Genomic DNA, 24,223 nt, shown 5'->3' on the forward strand with positions numbered 1-24,223 from the left:
TTTCTAGGTTAGCTAGCCAGCTATTGTCGTTCTTTTAACGCAACGTAACGTAATCAACACTGCTAGCTAGCCAGCTAGCCCCGAATAGCAGCACTGTAGAAACTATTACACTCAACGGAACGACTTGATTAGTGTAGTGTCAACAACGCAGCCACTGCCAGCTAGCCTACAAAGTCAACAACGCAGCCACTGCCAGCTAGCCTACTTCAGCAGTACTGTATCATTTTAATCATTTTAGTCAATAAGATTCTTGCTACGTAAGCTTAACTTTCTGAACATTCGAGACGTGTAGTCCACTTGTCATTCCAATCTCCTTTGCATTAGCGTAGCCTCTTCTGTAGCCTGTCAACTATGTGTCTGTCTATCCCTGTTCTCTCCTCTCTGCACAGACCATACAAACGCTCCACACCGCGTGGCCGCGGCCACCCTAATCTGGTGGTCCCAGCGTGCACGACCCACGTGGAGTTCCAGGTCTCCGGTAGCCTCTGGAACTGCCGATCTGCGGCCAACAAGGCAGAGTTCATCTCAGCCTATGCCTCCCTCCAGTCCCTCGACTTCTTGGCACTGACGGAAACATGGATCACCACAGATAACACTGCCACTCCTACTGCTCTCTCTTCGTCCGCCCACGTGTTCTCGCACACCCCGAGAGCTTCTGGTCAGCGGGGTGGTGGCACCGGGATCCTCATCTCTCCCAAGTGGTCATTCTCTCTTTCTCCCCTTACCCATCTGTCTATCGCCCCTTACCCATCTGTCTATCGCCTCCTTTGAATTCCATGCTGTCACAGTTACCAGCCCTTTCAAACTTAACATCCTTATCATTTATCGCCCTCCAGGTTCCCTCGGAGAGTTCATCAATGAGCTTGATGCCTTGATAAGCTCCTTTCCTGAGGACGGCTCACCTCTCACAGTTCTGGGCGACTTTAACCTCCCCACGTCTACCTTTGACTCATTCCTCTCTGCCTCCTTCTTTCCACTCCTCTCCTCTTTTGACCTCACCCTCTCACCTTCCCCCCTACTCACAAGGCAGGCAATACGCTCGACCTCATCTTTACTAGATGCTGTTCTTCCACTAACCTCATTGCAACTCCCCTCCAAGTCTCCGACCACTACCTTGTATCCTTTTCCCTCTCGCTCTCATCCAACACTTCCCACACTGCCCCTACTCGGATGGTATCGCGCCGTCCCAACCTTCGCTCTCTCTCCCCCGCTACTCTCTCCTCTTCCATCCTATCATCTCTTCCCTCTGCTCAAACCTTCTCCAACCTATCTCCTGATTCTACCTCCTCAACCCTCCTCTCCTCCCTTTCTGCATCATTTGACTCTCTATGCCCCCTATCCTCCAGGCCGGCTCGGTCCTCCCCTCCCGCTCCGTGGCTCGACGACTCATTGCGAGCTCACAGAACAGGGCTCCGGGCAGCCGAGCGGAAATGGAGGAAAACTCGCCTCCCTGCGGACCTGGCATCCTTTCGCTCCCTCCTCTCTACATTTTCCTCCTCTGTCTCTGCTGCTAAAGCCACTTTCTACCACTCTAAATTCCAAGCTTCTGCCTCTAACCCTAGGAAGCTCTTTGCCACCTTCTCCTCCCTCCTGAATCCTCCTCCCCCCCCCTCCTCCCTCTCTGCAGATGACTTCGTCAACCATTTTGAAAAGAAGGTCGACGACATCCGATCCTCGTTTGCTAAGTCAAACGACACCGCTGGTTCTGCTCACACTGCCCTACACTGTGCTCTGACCTCTTTCTCCCCTCTCTCTCCAGATGAAATCTCGCGTCTTGTGACGGCCGGCCGCCCAACAACCTGCCCGCTTGACCCTATCCCCTCCTCTCTTCTCCAGACCATTTCCGGAGACCTTCTCCCTTACCTCACCTCGCTCATCAACTCATCCCTGACCGCTGGCTACGTCCCTTCCGTCTTCAAGAGAGCGAGAGTTGCACCCCTTCTGAAAAAACCTACACTCGATCCCTCCGATGTCAACAACTACAGACCAGTATCCCTTCTTTCTTTTCTCTCCAAAACTCTTGAACGTGCCGTCCTTGGCCAGCTCTCCCGCTATCTCTCTCAGAATGACCTTCTTGATCCAAATCAGTCAGGTTTCAAGACTAGTCATTCAACTGAGACTGCTCTTCTCTGTATCACGGAGGCGCTCCGCACCGCTAAAGCTAACTCTCTCTCCTCTGCTCTCATCCTTCTAGACCTATCGGCTGCCTTCGATACTGTGAACCATCAGATCCTCCTCTCCACCCTCTCCGAGTTGGGCATCTCCGGCGTGGCCCACGCTTGGATTGCGTCCTACTTGACAGGTCGCTCCTACCAGGTGGCGTGGCGAGAATCTGTCTCCTCTCCACGTGCTCTCACCACTGGTGTCCCCCAGGGCTCTGTTCTAGGCCCTCTCCTATTCTCGCTATACACCAAGTCACTTGGCTCTGTCATAACCTCACATGGTCTCTCCTATCATTGCTATGCAGACGACACACAATTAATCTTCTCCTTTCCCCCTTCTGATGACCAGGTGGCGAATCGCATCTCTGCATGTCTGGCAGACATATCAGTGTGGATGACGGATCACCACCTCAAGCTGAACCTCGGCAAGACGGAGCTGCTCTTCCTCCCGGGAAGGACTGCCCGTTCCATGATCTCGCCATCACGGTTGACAACTCCACTGTGTCCTCCTCCCAGAGCGCTAAGAACCTTGGCGTGATCCTGGACAACACCCTGTCGTTCTCAACTAACATCAAGGCGGTGGCCCGTTCCTGTAGGTTCATGCTCTACAACATCCGCAGAGTACGACCCTGCCTCACACAGGAAGCGGCGCAGGTCCTAATCCAGGCACTTGTCATCTCCCGTCTGGACTACTGCAACTCGCTGTTGGCTGGGCTCCCTGCCTGTGCCATTAAACCCCTACAACTCATCCAGAACGCCGCAGCCCGTCTGGTGTTCAACCTTCCCAAGTTCTCTCACGTCACCCCGCTCCTCCACTCTCTCCACTGGCTTCCAGTTGAAGCTCGCATCCGCTACAAGACCATGGTGCTTGCCTACGGAGCTGTGAGGGGAACGGCACCTCAGTACCTCCAGGCTCTGATCAGGCCCTACACCCAAACAAGGGCACTGCGTTCATCCACCTCTGGCCTGCTCGCCTCCCTACCACTGAGGAAGTACAGTTCCCGCTCAGCCCAGTCAAAACTGTTCGCTGCTCTGGCCCAACCAATGGTGGAACAAACTCCCTCACGACGCCAGGACAGCGGAGTCAATCACCACCTTCCGGAGACACCTGAAACCCCACCTCTTTAAGGAATACCTAGGATAGGATAAGTAATCCTTCTCACCCCCCTTTTAAGATTTAGATGCACTATTGTAAAGTGACTGTTCCACTGGATGTCATAAGGTGAAGGCACCAATTTGTAAGTCGCTCTGGATAAGAGCGTCTGCTAAATGACTTAAATGTAATGTAATGTAGCTCTACTGAACAAAAATATGAATTCATCATGCAACAATTTCAAAGATTTTACTGAGTTACAGTTCATATAAGGAAATCAGTCAATTGAAATAAATTCATTAGGCCCTAATCTCTAGATTTCACATGACTGGGAATTCGGATTTGTATCTGTTAGTCACAGATGCCTTTAAAAGAAAAGGTAGGGGCGTGGATCAGAAAACCAGTCAGTATCTGGTGTGACAAAACTTGCCTCATGCTCACGTCCTTCGCATAGAATTGATCAGGCTGTTGATTGTTTCATTTCATTTCATTCATTTAAGTCATTTAGCAGACGCTCTTATCCAGAGCGACTTACAAATTGGTGCATACACCTTATGACAACCAGTGGAACAGCCACTTGCATCTAAATCTTGTTGGGGGGGAGAAGGGGGGTGAGAAGGATTACTTACCCTTACCCTATCCTAGGTATTCCTTGAAGAGGTGGGGTTTCAGGTGTCTCCGGAAGGTGGTGATTGACTCCGCTGTCCTGGCGTCGTGAGGGAGTTTGTTCCACCATTGGGGGCCAGAGCAGCGAACAGTTTTGACTGGGCTGAGCGGGAACTGTACTTCCTCAGTGGTAGGGAGGCGAGCAGGCCAGAGGTGGATGAACGCAGTGCCCTTGTTTGGGTGTAGGGCCTGATCAGAGCCTGGAGGTACTGAGGTGCCGTTCCCCTCACAGCTCCGTAGGCGAGCACCATGGTCTTGTAGCGGATGCGAGCTTCAACTGGAAGCCAGTGGAGAGAGCGGAGGAGCGGGGTGACGTGAGAGAACTTGGGAAGGTTGAACACCAGACGGGCTGCGGCGTTCTGGATGAGTTGTAGGGGTTTAATGGCACAGGCAGGGAGCCCAGCCAACAGCGAGTTGCAGTAATCAAGACGGGAGATGACAAGTGCCTGGATTAGGACCTGCGCCGCTTCCTGTGTGAGGCAGGGTCGTACTCTGCGGATGTTGTAGAGCATGAACCTACAGGAACGGGACACCGCCTTGATGTTAGTTGAGAACGTCAGGGTGTTGTCCAGGATCACGCCAAGGTTCTTAGCGCTCTGGGAGGAGGACACAATGGAGTTGTCAACCGTGATGGCGAGATCATGGAACGGGCAGTCCTTCCCCGGGAGGAAGAGGAGCTCCGTCTTGCTGAGGTTCAGCTTGAGGTGGTGATCCGTCATCCACACTGATATGTCTGCCAGACATGCAGAGATGCGATTCGCCACCTGGTCATCAGAAGGGGGAAAGGAGAAGATTAATTGTGTGTCGTCTGCATAGCAATGATAGGAGAGACCATGTGAGGTTATGACAGAGCCAAGTGACTTGGTGTATAGCGAGAATAAGAGAGGGCCTAGAACAGAGCCCTGGGGGACACCAGTGGTGAGAGCGCGTGGTGAGGAGACAGATTCTCGCCACGCCACCTGGTAGGAGCGACCTGTCAGGTAGGACGCAATCCAAGCGTGGGCCGCGCCGGAGATGCCCAACTCGGAGAGGGTGGAGAGGAGGATCTGATGGTTCACAGTATCGAAGGCAGCCGATAGGTCTAGAAGGATGAGAGCAGAGGAGAGAGAGTTAGCTTTAGCAGTGCGGAGCGCCTCCGTGATACAGAGAAGAGCAGTCTCAGTTGAATGACTAGTCTTGAAACCTGACTGATTTGGATCAAGAAGGTCATTCTGAGAGAGATAGCGGTAGAGCTGGCCAAGGACGGCACGCTCAAGAGTTTTGGAGAGAAAAGAGAGAAGGGATACTGGTCTGTAGTTGTTGACATCGGAGGGATCGAGTGTAGGTTTTTTCAGAAGGGGTGCAACTCTCGCTCTCTTGAAGACGGGAGGGACGTAGCCAGCGGTCAGGGATGAGTTGATGAGCGAGGTGAGGTAAGGGAGAAGGTCTCCGGAAATGGTCTGGAGAAGAGAGGAGGGGATAGGGTCAAGCGGGCAGGTTGTTGGGCGGCCGGCCGTCACAAGACGCGAGATTTCATCTGGAGAGAGAGGGGAGAAAGAGGTCAGAGCATAGGGTAGGGCAGTGTGAGCAGAACCAGCGGTGTCGTTTGACTTAGCAAACGAGGATCGGATGTCATCGACCTTCTTTTCAAAATGGTTGACGAAGTCATCTGCAGAGAGGGAGGAGGGAGGGGGAGGATTCAGGAGGGAGGAGAAGGTGGCAAAGAGCTTCCTAGGGTTAGAGGCAGATGCTTGGAATTTAGAATGGTAGAAAGTGGCTTTAGCAGCAGAGACAGAGGAGGAAAATGTAGAGAGGAGGGAGTGAAAGGATGCCAGGTCCGCAGGGAGGCGAGTTTTCCTCCATTTCCGCTCGGCTGCCCGGAGCCCTGTTCTGTTGTGATTGTGGCCTGTGGAAAGTTGTCCCACTCCTCTTCAATGGCTGTGCGAAGTTGCTGGGTATTGGTGGAAACTGGAACACGCTGTCGTACATGTCGATCTAGAGCATCCCAAACCTGATCAATCGGTGACAAGAATGATGATTATGCAGGCCATGGAAAAAGTGGAATATTTTCAGCTTCCAGGAATTGTGTACAGATCCTTGCAATATGGGGACGTGCATTATCATTCTGAAACATGAGGTGAAGGTGACAGATGACTGGCACGACAATGAGCCTAAGGATCTTGTCACGGTATCTCTGTGCATTACAATTTCCATTGATAAAATGCAATTGTGTTTGTTGTTTGGAGCTTATGCCTGCCCATACCATTCCGGCTGTAACACAAAAATTTTGGGAAAAAGTAGAGTGGCCTTTTAGAGTGGCCTTTTAGTGTCCCCAGCACAAGGTGCACCTGTGTAATGAGCATGCCGTTTAATCAGCTTCTTGATATGCCACACCTGTCAGGTGGATTGATTATCTTGGTAAAGGAGAAATGCTCACTAACAGGGATGTAAACAAATTTGTGCACAGAATTGGAAAGAAATGTGCTTATTGTGCATATTGAACATTTCTGGGATCTTTAATTACAGCTCATGAAATATGGGACCTATATTTTACATGTTGCGTTTATATTTTTGTTCCGTACATGTTACCCCTTGGCAGTGTTATCAGAAGGCCCAACATTGATTTTCACTTGCTACGCAGACAAAACACAACTTTAAATATCTGAGTCACCAAATGATTTTAGCTCCACAGATAAATGATTAGTCTGTATTAGTAATTGAAATACTTGGACGGCTCACAACTTCCTCTAGCTAAATCAAGACAAGACCGAGGTACTTATTATTGGAGCCAAAGCACAGAGAAAGAATTTGGCCGCATATTTTAATTCACGGGCAATAAAGATAAAACACTAGGTAAAAAACCTGGGTGTAAGTTTAGATTCTGAACTCAATTTAGAATCCCACATTAGGAATGTGACCAAAATAGCTTTTTTACCACCTGAGGAACATTGCCAAGGTGCGGCCGTTTCTATCTCAGGCTGATACAGAGACTCATCCATGCATTTATTGCAAGCAGGCTTGACTACTGTAATGCTCTTCTGTGTTGCCTACTCAAGAAAGCCATTGGGTACTGACCAAGACCAGACGGAGAACACACATTACATCGGTTTTAAAGTCTCTGCCTGTGAGTTTTGTAATTAATTTTAAGATGCTTCTATTGGTTGTCAAAATCTATCTACTATTGAGCACCCTAATACATTTCAGACATGCTTTTAAGTTATGTACCCAGTAGGTCCCTCAGGTCCTCTGGCCTTTTAACTATCCCAAAGCCTAGGACCAAGAGGCATGGAGAGGCAGCTTTGAGTTACTATACCCCCTGCCTCTGGAATAGCCTGCCATAGAACCTGAGGGGGGCCGAAACTGTGGACATATTTAAAAGGGATCTTAAAAAACAAAGCTTTGCTTTTCCTTAGGGTGCTTTTTTAGTGTTTCAGCTTTTTATACTCTTATGTTGATTGTGTAGAAAATGTTTCAGTTTTTATTTTAATTGTTTATTTGGTTCTTCCTGTGAAGCGCATTGTGTTGTATATAAACTCAGCAAAAAAAGAAACATCCCTTTTTCAGGACACTGTCTTTCAAAGATAATTCGTAAAAATCCCAATAACTTCACAACGTCTACATACAGTGAGTGCAAGTGAGGTAAGATAAGGCAATAAATATACCATGGTGGCGAAGTAATTACAATATAGCAATTAAAACACTGGAATGGTAGATGTGCAGAAGATGAATGTGCAAGTAGAGATACTGGGGTGCAAAAGAGCAAGATAAATAAATAAATACAGTATGGGGATGAGGTAGGTAGATATATGGGCTGTTTACAGATGGGCTATGTACAGGTGCAGTGATCTGTGACAGCTGGCGCTTAAAGCTAGTGAGGGAGATATGAGTCTCCAGCTTCAGAGATTTTTGCAGTTCGTTCCAGTCATTGGCAACAGAGAACTGGAAGGAAAGACAACCAAAGGAGGAATTGGCTTTGGGGGTGGCCAGTGAGATATACCTGCTGGAGCGCATGCTACGAGTGGGTTTGTATTGTAGGCCTACAATACAAACATTCTAATAGGCTAGGTAGCTGACCTGATATTATGTTCTCTTATGCTTCAAACACACTAACAGCTTTTACATTACATTTTACACCCGAATTACATTCATTTCCAATGAAACGCTGCGTTTGCCTTGCAGCATTGCGTTGCAGAGGCAGTTGCAGTGCATACGTTGGATTTAGGTATCCCTCTTTCCCAATTGGAACACACCCATTCATCTTGCGGATGTACAGTGAGGGAAAAAAGTATTTGATCCCCTGCTGATTCTGTACGTTTGCCCACTGACAAAGAAATGATCAGTCTATAATTTTAATGGTAGGTTTATTTGAACAGTGAGAGACAGAATAACAACAACAAAAAACAGAAAAACATATGTCAAAAATGTTATAAATTGATTTGCATTTTAATGAGGGAAATAAGTATTTGACCCCCCTGCAAAACATGACTTAGTACTTGGTGGCAAAACCCTGGTTGGCAATCACAGAGGTCAGACGTTTCTTGTAGTTGGCCACCATGTTTGCACACATCTCAGGAGGGATTTTGTCCCACTCCACTTTGCAGATCTTCTCCAAGTCATTAAGGTTTAGAGGCTGACGTTTGGCAACTCGAACCTTCAGCTCCCACCACAGATTTTCTATGGGATTAAGGTCTGGAGACGTCCTGGAGTGGCCTAGCCACTTAATGTGCTTCTTCCTGAGCCACTCCTTTGTTGCCTTGGCCGTGTGTTTTGGGTCATTGTCATGCTGGAATACCCATCCACGACCTATTTTCTATGCCCTGGCTGAGGGAAGGAGGTTCTCATCCAAGATTTGACGGTACATGGCCCCGTCCATTGTCCCTTTGATGCGGTGAAGTTGGCCTGTCCTGTCCCCTTAGCAGAAAAACACCCCCAAAGCATAACGTTTCTACCTCCATGTTTGACGGTGGGGATGGTGTTCTTGGGGTCATAGGCAGCATTCCTCCTCCTCCAAACACGGCGAGTTGAGTTGATGCCAAAGAGCTCAATTTTGGTCTCATCTGACCACAACACGTTCACCCAGTTGCCATCTGAATCATTCAGATGTTAATTGGCAAACTTCAGACGGGCATGTATATGTGCTTTCTTGAGCAGGGGGACCTTGGGGCGCTGCAGGATTTCAGTCCTTCACGGCGCAGTGTGTTACCAATTGTTTTCTTGGTGACTATGGTCCCTGCTGCCTTGAGATCATTGACAAGATCCTCCCGTGTATTTTTGGGCTGATGCCTCACCATTCTCATGATCATTGCAACTCCACGAGGTGAGATCTTGCATAGAGCCCCAGGCCGAGGGAGATTGACAGTTCTTTTGTGTTTCTTCCATTTGCGAATAATCGCCCCCAACTGTTGTCACCTTCTCACCAAACTGCTTGGCGATGGCCTTGTAGCCCATTCCAGCCTTGTGTAGGTCTACGATCTTGTCCCTGACATCATTGGAGAGCTCTTTGGCCTTGGCCATGGTGGAGAGTTTGGAATCTGATTGATTCATTACTTCTGTGGACAGGTGTCTTTTATACAGGTGACAAACTGAGATTAGAAGCACTCCCTTTAAGCGTGTGCCCCTAATCTCAGTTTGTTACCTGTATAAAAGACACCTGGGGGCCAGAAATCTTTCTGATTGAGAGGGGGTCAAATACTTATTTCCCTCATTAAAATGCAAATCAATTTATAACATTTTTTAAATGCGTTTTCTGGATTTTTGTTGTTGTTTTTCTGTCTGTCACTGTTCAAATAAACCTACCATTAAAATTATAGACTGATCATTTCTTTGTCAGTGGGCAAACGTACAAAATCAGCAGGGGATCAAAGTTTTTATTAAACGTTAGAATTTCAGCACCCCAGTTGTACAGGACAAACGGTAAGTGTTTTCAGAATTGACATTTTTACAAGTATCAATGTTGTTGTTAGCATAACGTTTCCAACACACCGACAGTGTTTTGCTCAAAAAAATACTCGGCATCATCTGGATATGTATGCAACAAAAGTTCAACATTCACCTTCTGGTACCATTTCTGTCAAGCCGGCTACGCATACAGTTGGACGCATATGTTCGATAAATCCCATTTATGGACCACACCGAACGCACTGCCTCTGCAACGCAATGCTGCAAGGCAATACGCAGCGTATGATTGGAAATTAATGTAATTCTGGTGTGTAAACTGTTGGTGTGTTCGAAGCGTAAAAGAACGTAATCTCAGCTCAGCTGCTTAGCCTATTATAATGTTTGTATTGTAGGCCTACATCGTGTGTGGCAAATTGAAGATTTGGTGCGTATTGTGCAATTCGACGAACAACAACCTGGAGAGAGGCGAGTGTCTTTGTCCATGTATGCTCCTTCAACCCATACACCTCCAGTTGTCGCCAGTCCAGTCTGTGACGTCACATTCCTAACACTGTGGTTGGTTGTGCGCTTGTAAACAAATAGGCTACTTATTTCGTCCTGGGCACAGGGCAGGCAAGACACGCGGGAAAGAATAGAAAGAGTGAACACATCGAGCGCAGTGCACACGAAGCGGCGATGCAACAGATGTTTGCAGGTTATTAGGTGGGGTATTTTTGTCCTTTTATTGGAGAAAAAAAATCTAGGGGGAATGGAATGTGTTATGGCAGCCTTTTCTGTTAATAACGCCACTGTCACTAACTCCATCATAATGGTAAGAAAACTCTTATTAATTAAACATGAATAACGTGATTGTGACAATGTATTGTGGTAATATTGATGGTATTTTCTTAAATGACATAATTTAATTATTTTATTTAACCTTTATTGAACCAGGCAAGTTGATTATGAGCACATGCTTATTTACAATGTTGGCCTGGCAAGTTGTGCATTTCTTTCAATGCATTTCTATAAATGAACATGTCTGATCAGCATTTTTCTATCAATCCAATTTAAATAAATAAAATGTATTTATAAAGCCCTTCTTACATCAGCTGATGTTACAAAGTGCTGTACAGAACTCCATCCTAAAACCCCAAACAGCAAGCAATGCAGGTGTAGAAGCACGGTGGCTAGGAAAAACTCCCTAGAAAGGCCAGAGCCTATGAAGAAATCTAGAGAGGAACCAGGCTATGAGGGTTGGCCAGTCCTCTTTTGGCTGTGCCGGGTGGAGATTATAACAGAACTTTGCCAAGATGTTCAAATGTTCATAGATGACCAGCAGGGTCAAATAATAATAATCACAGGGTGCAACAGGTCAGCACCTCAGGAGTAAATGACATTTGGCTTTTCATAGCCGATCAGTTTTGCTCATCCAAAATGGTTCATCATAATAGGCAGCCTAGATGAGAATATGAACTGTGATAACCCTTCTACAAATAATGGAAACACACTATGATTGTGTCAATACTGTGGGAAATACATTAATAGATGTTTTGCCTTTTCAAATCATGATAATTTCAATATTGATAACAATATTTGTTGATTATTAGGCAACAGGACTATATCAGTGTGTGAGTTTCTCATTTAGGCTTTTTGTTTTAATTTATGGACCTTAAAAGAAATGCTGGCTTAAAAAAATACAATTTGGGTTATTTGGTAACCCAGGGCTGGGTAAATATTGGAAAGAGCATATGCTGGGTTATTTTGACCAAGACAGTTGGGTTGCGTGAATAACTCAACATGTTGGGTTGTTGGGATTACCCAAACATGTGTTAATTTAACCATCAATTGGGTATTTTTAATTTCATGCTGGGTTGACCTAGCAGCTGTGTTTTTTAAATGTAACTAGGTTATTTTAAGGAGGCGTGGTTTATTAGGGTGTAGCTTTCTGATCGATATTATTCATGAGAGTAAATGTCATTCCTTCTCACCATGAATGACCAGTTTAGACTCCAAATAAAATGTCTCCTTAAAATCTTTATTATTTTGCACATTCTTCTAGAATATTAAGATTATTTATTACATATTAGAATAAGGTGGTATCTATCCCGACAATGGGATTTGTGTAGGCTTTAAAGGGAACTTAAGGCTCATTGAAGCTACAAAAATGTAAATGTTCTACCATAACCTGTGATAACTATACAACAGAACAGATGAACAAGAATGACATTTACTCTTACAACAATCTGAAAGCCACACCCCTACTGAACAACATATAGTACATATCTACATGTCTCAATAACCCAGCACCAATAACCCAGCATCAACAACCCAACCACGCTCTTTTTAAAGAAAACAATCCAACTAGCTGACAGTTACTGACAGTTAGCTGACATTACCTTATACACCCGTGTCTTTTCTTTGGTGTTTGTCTGTTCTTCAGTATGACAATATTTTTGTTCTGAAATTATAACTCAATCAATCAAATGTATTTATACACCCGTGTCTTTTCTTTGGTGTTTGTCTGTTCTTACTTCAGTATGGCAATATTTTTGTTCTGAAATTATAACTCAATCAAATGTATTTGCCTCTAACCCAGCAGTTGGGTCAACCAAACAACACAGCATTATTTTGTGTATGAACCATAGATAGAATGGCTGCCCTCATTCTTCAATAATCAATATTGAATTACTCAATTTGCATATGTAGTTAACACATACCATGTAGTTCATCAGTATCAGGCTAATTATTGCATGGCTGTTGTTTTTCTTTGCGCTCAGAGTAAGCTAAGCTTTGTCCGATTGTAACCCCGGCACACTGCATATAGATAGAAACAGATTAGGCGACTCTGCAGTAGCCTACAGTAGCCTATGCCAATATGCACTTTGCCTAAATCATAATCTGAAAGGTGAAATGATCAGACATGTACATGTCTTATCAATTAATTGTTTTTTAAAATATCTATATTGTATTCAAGTGTTATTGTTGTCTGTGATCTGTTTAGTGGTCAAATTACAATTATTGACATTGATTCTTGAAGAATATAACTTATAAATGCCTCTCAGTCTTAACAAAACTGTCTTGGTCTATAATAACCCAACGTTTTTTTACTCAATTTTATTTTTTAATAAGAGGATCGTAAACAAACAATGTACAGCCTCAAATGTTTGAAACTATAATTGGATGTCATGGACTGTCATTCCTTGCATCACAATAATTGTCTATGATTGTTATCAAAACAAGTGGTGAGTTGGCCAGTGTAACCTGCCGCATTTTGTTTGCTAACTTTTTGATAATTCAATCATTTTATACCCCAAACCACCTATTTTACCTCTCTCTTCATCATCACCAGAACACCAATGGGCCTCCTGATCTGATGCTGGACCCCAGAACTGTATGTGTATCTATCGATGAGGTGGTATCCAATCATGTGAGAAGTCAACAGACTCCATTATTACATGGGCATCTCAAGAAAGTGGAGAACAGTCTAACTGAAGCCCAACGTTTTTCCTACCTGCCACGTCGACCAGCAGTTAACATTGAATTCAAAGATGTCTGCTACTCAGTTCCTGAGGGACCATGGTGGGGAAAGAAAGGTGGGTGCATTATTGACGTTTCTGAGGAATCGTATTTAAAAAAAATCAAATCAAACAACAGATATGGGCCCTACCCAACAATGCAGAGAGAAAAATAGAAAAACAATAGAAAAACAATAACACAAGGAATAAATACACATTGAGTAATGATAACTTGGCTATATACACAGGGTACCAGTACCGGGTACGGGGTACGAGGTAATCGAGGTATATATGTACATATAGGTAGGGGTAAAGTGACTAGGCACCAGGATACATAATAAGCAGTAGCAGCAGATGAGTCAAAAGAGTGCAAAGGGTAGTCAATGCAGATAGTCCGGGTAGCTATTTGATTAAAGTTGCACTATTCAGAAATCCATCCGCCATTTCCTGGTTGCTAAAACTCTAATAGGTCGCCTAATTTATGTGACAAATAAGCTAGTATAGTGTAGAGAATCATTGTACTACCACTGTGAAATATATTTGACATAAACAACAATATTGTTGTTTCAGTTGTTTGAATCTGGTGTACAAAATTGAAAGTAAAAGATGCAAAAACAAAACTTAAGAAAGGGAAGCATTGAAATAGTGCTTATAGAACTGATCTACTGATTCTTAGAATGATATATCTATAATTCAAGTAGAATGATAGATCTATAATTCACATTTCTATGTGAATTTGGCCGGGTCGCCCGAAAAGTTACATATTGCCACTTTAACTATTTAGGCAGTCTTATAGCTTGGGGGTGTAGAAGTTGTTCAGGGTCCTGTTGGTTCCAGACTTTGTGTATCGGTTCCACTTGCCATGCGGCAGTAGAGAGAGAACAGTCTATGACTTGGGTGGCTGGAGTCTTTGACAATATTTAGGGCCCAGAGGTCCTGGTATAGAGGTCCTGTATGGCAGGGAGCTCGGCCCCAGTAATGTACTGGGCCATACGCACTACCCTCTGTAGTGCCTTGCAGTCAGATGCCTAGCAGTTGTCATACCAAGCGGTGATGCAGCCAGTCAAAATGTTCTCAATGGTGCAGCTGTAGAATCTTTGGAGGATCTGAGGGCCCATGACAAATCTTTTCAGCCTCCTGTGGGGGAAGAGGTTTTGCTGTGTCTTCTTTACAACTGTGTTGGAGTGTGTTTGTGTGGACCATGTCCTTATTGATGTGTACAATGAGGAACTTGAATCAAAACCCCCTCTACTACAGTCCTGTTGATGATGTGGATGGGGGCGTGCTCGGCCCTCCATTTTCTGTATTCCACAATCAGCTCCTTTGTCTTGCTGATGTTGAGGGAAAGGTTGTTGTCCTGGCACCACACTGCCAGGTCACTGACCCCCTCCCTATAGGCTGTCTCATTGTTGTCTGTGATCAGGCCTACCTACCACCGTCATGTTGTCAGCAAACTTAATGAGGTGTTGGAGTCGTGCACGGCCACGCAGTTGTGGGGCCCCCATGTTGAATGTTGAGGGTCAGCATGGCGGATATATTGTTGCCTACCCTCACCACCTAGGGGCGGTCCGTCAAACTTCTGTCTGATCCAAATACAGAGGGAGGTGTTCAGTCCCAGGGTCCTGAGCTTAGTGATGAGCTTGGAGGGCATTATGGGATTGAATGCTTAGGTGCAGTCAGTGACAGCAATCTCACATAGGTGTTTTCCAGGTGAGAGAGGGCAGTGTTGAGGGCAATAGAGATTGCGTCATCTGTTGATCTGTTGGGGTGGTGTGCGAATTGGAGTGGGTCCAAGGTGTCTGGGATGATGGTGTTGATGTGAGCCATGACTAGCCTTTCAAAGCATTTCATCGCTACAAATGTGAGTGCTACTGGGCGATAGTTACTTTGGCATTCTTGGGCACAGGGACTATGGTGGTCTGCTTGAAACAATACAGACCGGGCCAGGGAGAGGTTGAAAATGTCCATGAAGACACTTGCCAGCTGATCAGCGCAAACTCTCAGTATGCATCCTGTAATCCATCTTGCCCTTCGTCCTCGTGGATGTTAACCTGTTTAAGGTCTTATTCACATTGGCTACGGAGAGCGAGATCACACAGTAGTCTGAAACAGCTGACGCTCTCATGCATGGTTCAGTGTCACTTGCCTTGAAGCGAGAATTGAAGATATTTAGCTTGTCTGGTAGGCAGGCATCACTGGGCAGCTCACAGCTGGGGTTCCCATTGTAATCCATGAACGTTTGCAAGCCCTGCTACATCCGACGAGCTTCAGAGCCGGCGTAGTAAGATTTGATCTTAGTCCTGTATTGACGCTGTGCCTGTTTGATGGCTCGTCGGAGGTCGTAGCGGAATTTTGTATACGCATCCGGATTAGTGTCCCGCTCCTTGAAAGCGGCATCTCTAGCCTTTAGTTAGAGCTGCCGAATGCTCCAGCATCACCTTATGGGCAGACTTGTTACCGAAAGAGACAGGGGAGTTTGTCAGGATAAAAATAAATATGAAAGGAGCAAAGCCTAGGTAAAAAGTTAGCACAAACCCTGCCTCATTCTTCTGAAAACTTAACCCTGGTATAGAGTTTAATTTTTCAGTGGGATAATTGCACAAATGTTAGTACCAAAGACCCACCAGAATAGCTTTCCAATGGGTGTTAAGTGTTTTTGAGTGGTCCAGTCTCATTTCTGACTTACATTTGCTTGAAATTTAAAGTTTAAATAATGCTGTCCATCAATAATTCCCGACTAAATTTACTGAGCTTGAGCAGTTTTGACAAAAAAAATCAATAAATGTTGCCCTAAGAGTTGTGCAAAGTTGGTAGAATCTTATTTTAAATTATTCACAGCTGTAATGGCTGCCAAAGATGCATCCACCAAGTATTAACTGTGGGGTGTGAAGACATATGCAATCAAACATCTTAATATTACTTTATATTCATTTGAAAAATGTTCTATATTTTCTCTTTCACTTTGAAAATCTGGAGTAGGTTGTGTAGGTCGGTAGGATAAAAAAAAAAGATATTGCCTATTTTGATGTTATTTTAAGGCAGAAAAATATGAAGATTGTGCAAGGAGTGTGTAAACTTTTACTAGCAACTGTATAGCTAGAGACATTTTTACATGGATTCGCAGAGCTGCATGATGTTACGCAATGATTGTGGGGCCTTTGGGGGGGGGGGGAATAATATTGCTGGTGGGCCAGATTTGGCGCCAGTTGGGGAACCCTGATATATAATATGCATATGATAAATATTACCCCACTAGACAGGAACACCCGTGCTAAACTAAAATCGGTTCTGTTCCTTTATTGTTTATTTTATTTTATTTTTTACCTACTTCTACATCCTACTGTCACTTTCAATTTTGTCCTAACTTTGTTGATCTGCTACTACATATATGCATTTAATATTTTGTTATGAGTAACACATAACTTTTGGTAACAAACAACATTTATGAGACAGGAAAGGACTGACAATGAACTGTAGATTGTGTTTATTGAGTAGGCCTAACTTAGTACATTCAATTAAAGAAATTAAAAAGTTTCATTGACTTTTAATCAAATCCCGGCTGACTGTTTCTTTGCTCTAGAAATATAATTTCTCTAAGTTAGTGGAATGGCTCTTAGTTTTATGACTCATCTTGGTCTCGTCCAATTTCAAGAATCACAGAGTGAACACTGGGTGTTTGTGCCTTATAAGCTGAGCAGCGAAGGGAGACATCGGGTGATCATCCTCCTTGGTTGCTCTCCATCTCCTTCCTGGCATTAGTCTTTCTCAGGAAGAGAAGGGGAGGGGAGGCCCTCCTCTCTCATCCTTCCTCAGCATCACCAACACAAACAGAAACACTTGGAGTACTGCTGCAGTAGCTATGCCCGCCACGTGTTTTTCCTTTTAAACCCTTTCACAGCTTTCTCTGGCCTCCCTCCCTCGCGCTCACCTCTCTTGCTCCCTCATCATCTCCCCTCTGTTTTTTTTGCAGCTGCTCACTGATGCAGATGGACATGCATTAAATATGAACTCTTTCACCTCTTTTTAGACCATCTTTAGTTTTCCCCACACACATCTGAAATATATATTTGGACCATACAGGTCAGTTGAAAAGCACTTAATGCAACTTAATTGCCCTAATTTTAACTTCAGGGGAGTATGTATTAAGACGAATCCAACCCACTTATTTAGCTGCCCACCCTAAAACCTGTTGAACCAAATTGTTGAACTCATATTAAATGGGTTGTACATACTTCTTATCTTCTTCCAAAGCTCAGATTTAATGCAGAGTGTGTGATTTCGACCTTTCTGTATAACCTACTCTGTCATTATTTTGCCAAAGGGCATTTTGCCAAAGGGTATTTCAGTGAATGCAACCAATTCAATGAACTGTGATTAATACTATTGTTTACATGTGCTCATTGGGTGTGAATACAAGTCTTTGCAGAATTTGGTTACCTGCTTTGTTTTTACTAGGTTTGTTTGAAAAACATTTTTGTCCATTTTTGTCCGATACCATGCAGATATGGATACCGACAACTGTGATGTTTCATGGGGTCATGCTTTGGACTCAAATAATTGAAAGGAATTGATTTTGTTCATACATGATATTTGTTTACCTCCAACTCCCTTTCCGAGTAGGATAGATCGATGGAACTTGAATTTGTTTCTCACATGTTTGTTCAGTTCTCTTTCTGTAACATGCTGACAATTGTCACGACTCAAACCATTAATTATTTGGTCAGGCCAGGGTGTGACATGGGTTTATGTTGTTGTATTTCGTATTGGGGTTTTTGTATTATTGGGATTGCGGCTGAGTAGGGGTGTTGTATAGGCTTGGCTGCCTGAGGCGGTTCTCAATCAGAGTCAGGTGATTCTCGTTGTCTCTGATTGGGAACCGTATTTAGGTAGCCTGGTTTCGCTTTGTATTTCGTGGGTGATTGTTCCTGTCTCTGTGTAGTTTCACCAGATAGGCTGTAATTAGGTTTTACGTTCCGTTTGTTGTTTTGTATTTTGTATCGTTATTTCATCTGTCACTTTTTCTATTAAAGTCATGAGTAACCACTACGCTGCGTTTCGGTCCGACTCTCTTTCTACAAACGAAGAACGCCGTTACAGAATCACCCACCACACACGGATCGAGCAGCATGTTAACAGGCAGCGACAGCTTGAACAGTGAAGGGAGGACGTTATGGACAGCAGAGGCATGGAGTATACGAGACGTGGGAAGAAATAGACAGGTGGGCGGCCGACCCAGAGGGAGTGCAGGAGCCCGCCTGGGATTCGCTAGAGCAGTGCGAAGAGGGCTATAGGCGAATGGAGTCTAAAGGAAAGACACGGCGGCGCAGAGCGAAAACCGAAAGTAACCCCCAAATATTTATTGGGGGAGGGCTCAGAGAGAGAGTGGCTGAGTCAGGAGTCAGACCTGAACCTACTCTCCCTGTTAATCGTGAAGAGCAGTTGCAGTGGAAGAGGCTGCACCACTTGGAGAATTGGACATGGGAGGAGGAACTGGACGGAAAAGGACCCTGGGCTCAGCCTGGTGAATATCTCCACCCCAAGGAGGAAATAGAGGCGAAAAAAGCGGAGAGGCGCTGGTATGAGGAGGCAGCACGGCGACGAGGATGGAAGCCCGAAAAGCAGCCCCAAAAAATTATTGGGGGGGGGCTTAATGGGAGTATGGCTATGCCAGGTAGGAGACCTGCGCAAACTCCCTGTGCTCACCGGTGGGCTAGAGAGACCGGCAGACACCGTGTTATGCTATGGAGCGCACGGTGTTTCCAGTGGGGGTGCATAGCCCGGTGCGGTTCAGAATAATAGTGATGACATCAAAACTATGAAATAAGTGTGCAAAGCAGTCATCATGACAAAGGGAGGCTATTTTAAGAATCTCAAATATGAAATATATTTTGATTTGTATAATATTTTTTTGTTACTACATTATTCCATATGTGTTATTTCATAGCGTTGATGTCTTCACTATTATCAATGTAGAAAATAGTCCAAATAAAGAAAAACCCTTGAATGAGTAGATGTGTCCAAACAATTGACATCTCAAGTGAACAAGTTATTAACATGCCCTTCGTGAACCAGCCATTTACTGTCTATGCACACACTGCATGGCTTAAATGCTGTGTCCTCACAAGGGAGAGGTTACTAAAGTGCATCCTCTCCTCCTAGCAGGGAACACTAGGTTCCATTAAAAGAGGACAGAAAAGGTCAGAGGTATTTGTGTATCGCTCTGAAGGATTATAACAGAAAATCCAATTAAACTGGTAGCCACCGCAATCAACTGGATTAGCGTTCAGCTAGCTGTGTCCATTAGGTGAATAGCAGGTTACTATAGGCCATTCCACTCCCGGCTAGGGGATGATTTCATTTACATTTTATTTACAGCTTTAGCATATATGATTGATTTAGAGTGAGGCAATGTTTCTCAACTCTAGTACTGAGACCTTGGCCACTGGGTTACACATTTTTGTTCTAGCTCAGCACTAACCCACCGGATCTAAATAATCAAGATCTTGAATCAGGTGTGCTAGTGCTGGGCTAGAACAACAATGTGTTCACCGTTGACACAAATAGGCTGTTCAAACAGAATAGATAAACAGCTCATGTAAAAATGGAATGAATTCTAAAACGTATGAGAATAACTTCATTTATAAAGCATATTTTATAAATGCAGCAAAATGCTTCACAAAAAGCACCCCAAAAAACGTTACTCCCACAGTGTGGGTTGATTTGAATCACTCCATGAGCATGTTTGGGTGGGAACCCTTCAAATACCAAGCATGTTCTGTGGTCTGAAATGTGAGCATGAGGAGATTACAATGTAATATACACCCACCCAGATAGGTGCATTCACTTAGAAAACACAAAATACAAATATGACAGAGGGTTTTATTCGAGGAGGAGGGAAAACATAGACAGATTTAAGCAGGTACTGTGTGAAGTTGAAAGCCTGAAGTGCCATTGTGAGGCTGATTGAGGGTTTTATATGGTTCTGCTTTCTTTTGTACCCGGCTTTCAGGTTACAAGACCCTGCTGAAAGGGATCTCTGGGAAATTTACCAGCGGCTGCCTGGTGGCCATCATGGGTCCCTCAGGAGCTGGGAAATCTACGCTGATGAATATTCTGTCCGGCTATAGGTGAGCCACAGGCCTGACACTTAACACCAAATAGGTGTAAAGGTCGCTGATAGATGAGTAATTTACAAGAATCACGCCACACCTACAGTTCTGGGCATTAAAAAGTTAACATTACAAAAAGCTTTGCTGTAGCTTGGTGTTTACCTTGATGTGACTCTCGCAGGGTGACGCCAAGCGGCACGTTCATTCGCAATAATTTAACATTGACCCATGTCATGAAATACATTTTTGAGAATGATTACTATATGTCTTTTTGTATATATTCTATTTTTATGTTATGTGTATGTTTTCATGTTTGAACTGGTTAGTCCTCTTCCAATCGATGACCACTTGGGAAATACGTGTTGTTCTCTGTTGTTTCTATTTCTATTGTTCACTTCTCTTTTAAACACAGATATAAATCAAGTCTATCATATGGATCAAATGCATAACCCAGGTATGGCTTTGCCCTCTGTCTGTAGGGAAACGGGGATGAAGGGGGAGATCTTGATCAATGGACAGCCTCGTGACCTGCGTTCTTTCAGGAAGGTCTCGTGCTACATCATGCAGGACGACATGCTTCTGCCTCACCTCACAGTACAGGAGGCCATGATGGTAATTGTTTGACATTTTATTTAACCTTTATTTATCCAGGAAGTCCCATTGAAGTCAGAATACCTATTTTACAAAGGAGACCTGGCCAAGAGGGCAAGTCAATAGATCAAACACATTACAGTGCATACACAATGGAAATTTATGCTCTGGAAGTAAACAATAAGTTAAAAGGGTGGAACATTTAGAACGCTGCAGATAGAAATACTATGTATTAGAGGCATCAGAATTCCTAATTCCACATTGTCTTTTCTAAACAATGCATTTATATGTAACATTGTGTACTCCTAAACTTGGGCTTTCTTTTCATTAATAAGATACACCTTCTCTAAATGGTTGCTTCTGAGACATGAAAGATTGCATGCGCCTGCACACGTAGACTTTGTTTCTCTTATTTGGGACGCAGCCAAAGTGTGAACTAAATCTTCCTCTCTGTCTCCTAGGTGTCTGCTAATCTGAAGCTCCAGGAAAAGGATGAGGGCAAGAGAGACATGGTAAGAGAGTTGTATGTGAATGGCTTCAGAATCCTCCCTCACCTTAATCTCCTGCATGTTTCCTGATCCTCAAACTGGAAACTAGGACCAGTTACTATTTCAGCACTGGAGTGTTGCCACTAGTGCAGTCAGTACTGGCTTTAAACAGGCTGGAATGGATGTAAAGTGATATGATGAGTGCTACTAACCACTGATACAGGGTGAGATATTATGCCCTCCCCTTATGCTTAAACGGATTCTTTGGGATTTTGGCAATGAAGCCCTTTATCTACTTCCCCAGAGCCAGATGAACTATTTTTATGTCTCTTTGACTCCTTGCTGTCCCCAGTCCACCTGGCCGTCCCCAGTCCACCTGGCCGTGCTGCTGCTCCAGTTTCAACTGTTCTGCCTGCGGCTATGGAATCCTGACCTGTTTACCGGACATGCTACCTGTCCCAGACCTGATGTTTTCAACTCTCTAGAGACAGCAGGAGCGGTAGAGATACTCTGAATGATCGGCTATGAAAAGCCTACTTACATTTACTCCTGAGGTGCTGACCTGTTGCACCCTCGACATCCACTACAAATTATTATTATTTGACCCTGCTGGTCACCTATGAACATTTGAACATCGTGGCCATGTTCTGTTATAATCTCCACCCAGCACAGCCAGAAGAGGACTGGCCACCCCTCATAGCATGGTTCCTCTCTAGGTTTCGTCCTAGGTTCTGGCCTTTCTAGGGAGTTTTTCCTAGCCACCGTGTTTCTACACCTGCATTGCTTGCTGTTTGGGGTTTTAGGCTGGGTTTCTGTACAGCACTTTGAAATATCAGCTGATGTAAGAAGGGCTTTATAAATACATTTGATTTGATTTGATTTGTCCCATATGAAGGACATTAGAGATAGTTTCTCTAGCCAATGCTAACTAGCGTTAGCACAATGAGTGGAAATCTATGGGTATATGCTAGCTAGCATGCTAGTAAATACCATAGACTTCCAGCCATTGGGCTAATGCGAGTTAGCACTGGCTTGCAAAACTACCTCTAACTTCCTTCCTACTGGACACAGAGACATAAAAATAGTATCCACTAGTTCATCTGACTCTGGGCAGTAGAGAAAGGGCCTCATTGCCAAAATCCCGAAGTATTCCTTTAAGGTTTTTAATAAGGGTTGGGTATCTGACCCTAGATCTGTGATTAATGTAGACATACGTATATGTTAAGTTGCTGAGAGGAAGGGATGTGGTTACAGTGCTTTTGCAAAGTATTCAGACCCCTTGACTTTTTCCACATATTATGTTACAGTCTTATTCTAAAATGGCTTAAATAGTTTGTTTTTTGCCCTCATCTATCTACACACAATAGCACATAATAACAAATCAAAAACAGGTTAGAATTTTTTTTATTTTTTATTAAAGATGGAAATATCACATTTACATAAGTATTCAGACCCTTTATTCAGTACCTTGTTGAAGCACTGTTGGCAGCGATTACAGCCTCAAGTCTTCTTGGGTTTGATGCTACAAGCTTTGCACACTTGTATTTGGGTAGTTTCTCCAATTCTTCTCTGCAGATCCTCTCAGGCTCTGTCAGGTTGGATGGGGAGCGTCACTGCACAGCTATTATTAGTTCTCTCCAGAGATGTTCGATTGGGTTCATGTTCGGGCTCTGGCTGGGCCACTCAAGGACATTCAGAGACTTGTCCCGAAGCCACTCCTGCATTGTGGTGATTTTTCTTATCACAAGTCACAATTCTACTTAAACTAAATATTTATTCACTTATTAATAAGGAAAGCAGGTCACACCACACACACGCAAGTGAATGATTTGAGTGCTCTGCAATAACACTCTTGACTGTTGGGTTGAGAGCCCCAACACAAAGAATACCAAGATCTTTTATATGGCAAAGATCAAATCAAACTTTATTTATTTTGAATTTTAAATAAAAAATTAATTTGTATTTATTTATTTATTTATAACAAAAAACACAAGGGGTAACATTAAAGTATTAGAACATGAAGGACAAACAAGACGCTTTGTTACATGTATCAATCTTTCCACAACAAAGCCATCCTTATGTGTGAGGGTGCGTGTGCATGATAGTGATATAAAATATATGTCATAGCTTCCTTTTTCATGATCACAATCTTGTGAAACCCGAACCCTCCAAGATCCCCCCACAGTTCCCCAATAGCTGTCCCTCAACCATTCGAGATCCCTCCCTCAGCCCCCTCCCATGGAAAAAAATACAATGAATTCCATTCCCCACCCCCAAGAACCCCCCAATGCACCAATAACCAAGCAATTTAACGAAAGAGAAAAAAGGAAAAGACAGAAGAAATTAGCAAACAACAATGCAAAAAAAATACAAATAAAAAATGTAATACATTTAAAACAAAGGACATCAAGGACAACTGAAATCGTAACAGCAGGGCCTGCTTTATATGTTTGTGTGCATGTCTGGCACTATTACATCTCTGTGTGTGTTCTTGTATGTGTTTATTTGAATGAGAGTGTGTGTATATGCGTGTGTACAAACACCAAACAAACTTTATTTGTCACATGCGCCGAATACAACAAGTGTAGATCTTATCGTGAAATGCTTACTTTACAAGCCCTTAACGAAAAGTGCAGTTCAATAAAGAGTTAAGAAAATATTGACCAAATAAACTATATAAAAATAACACAATAAAATAACAATAACGAGGCTATATACAAGGGGTACTGATATCGAGTCA

General features: G+C 43.9%; 1 protein-coding gene across 1 annotated transcript in view; it reads left to right on the forward strand.

The window, feature by feature from the left end:
* Positions 1 to 10,406: 10,406 nt before the first annotated feature.
* The window catches only part of LOC118380683 (ATP-binding cassette sub-family G member 1-like), a 40,601-nt gene continuing 26,784 nt past the window's right edge, over positions 10,407 to 24,223 (forward strand). Inside the window, 5 exon segments of the mRNA XM_035767661.2 lie at positions 10,407 to 10,609; positions 13,130 to 13,373; positions 20,305 to 20,422; positions 20,884 to 21,016; positions 21,457 to 21,507. Coding sequence (XP_035623554.2) covers positions 10,547 to 10,609; positions 13,130 to 13,373; positions 20,305 to 20,422; positions 20,884 to 21,016; positions 21,457 to 21,507 — 609 coding nt within the window. The 5' untranslated portion in view covers positions 10,407 to 10,546.

Source organism: Oncorhynchus keta, chromosome 1, assembly GCF_023373465.1.
Source record: "Oncorhynchus keta strain PuntledgeMale-10-30-2019 chromosome 1, Oket_V2, whole genome shotgun sequence".
NCBI classification, from domain to species: Eukaryota; Metazoa; Chordata; class Actinopteri; order Salmoniformes; family Salmonidae; genus Oncorhynchus; species Oncorhynchus keta.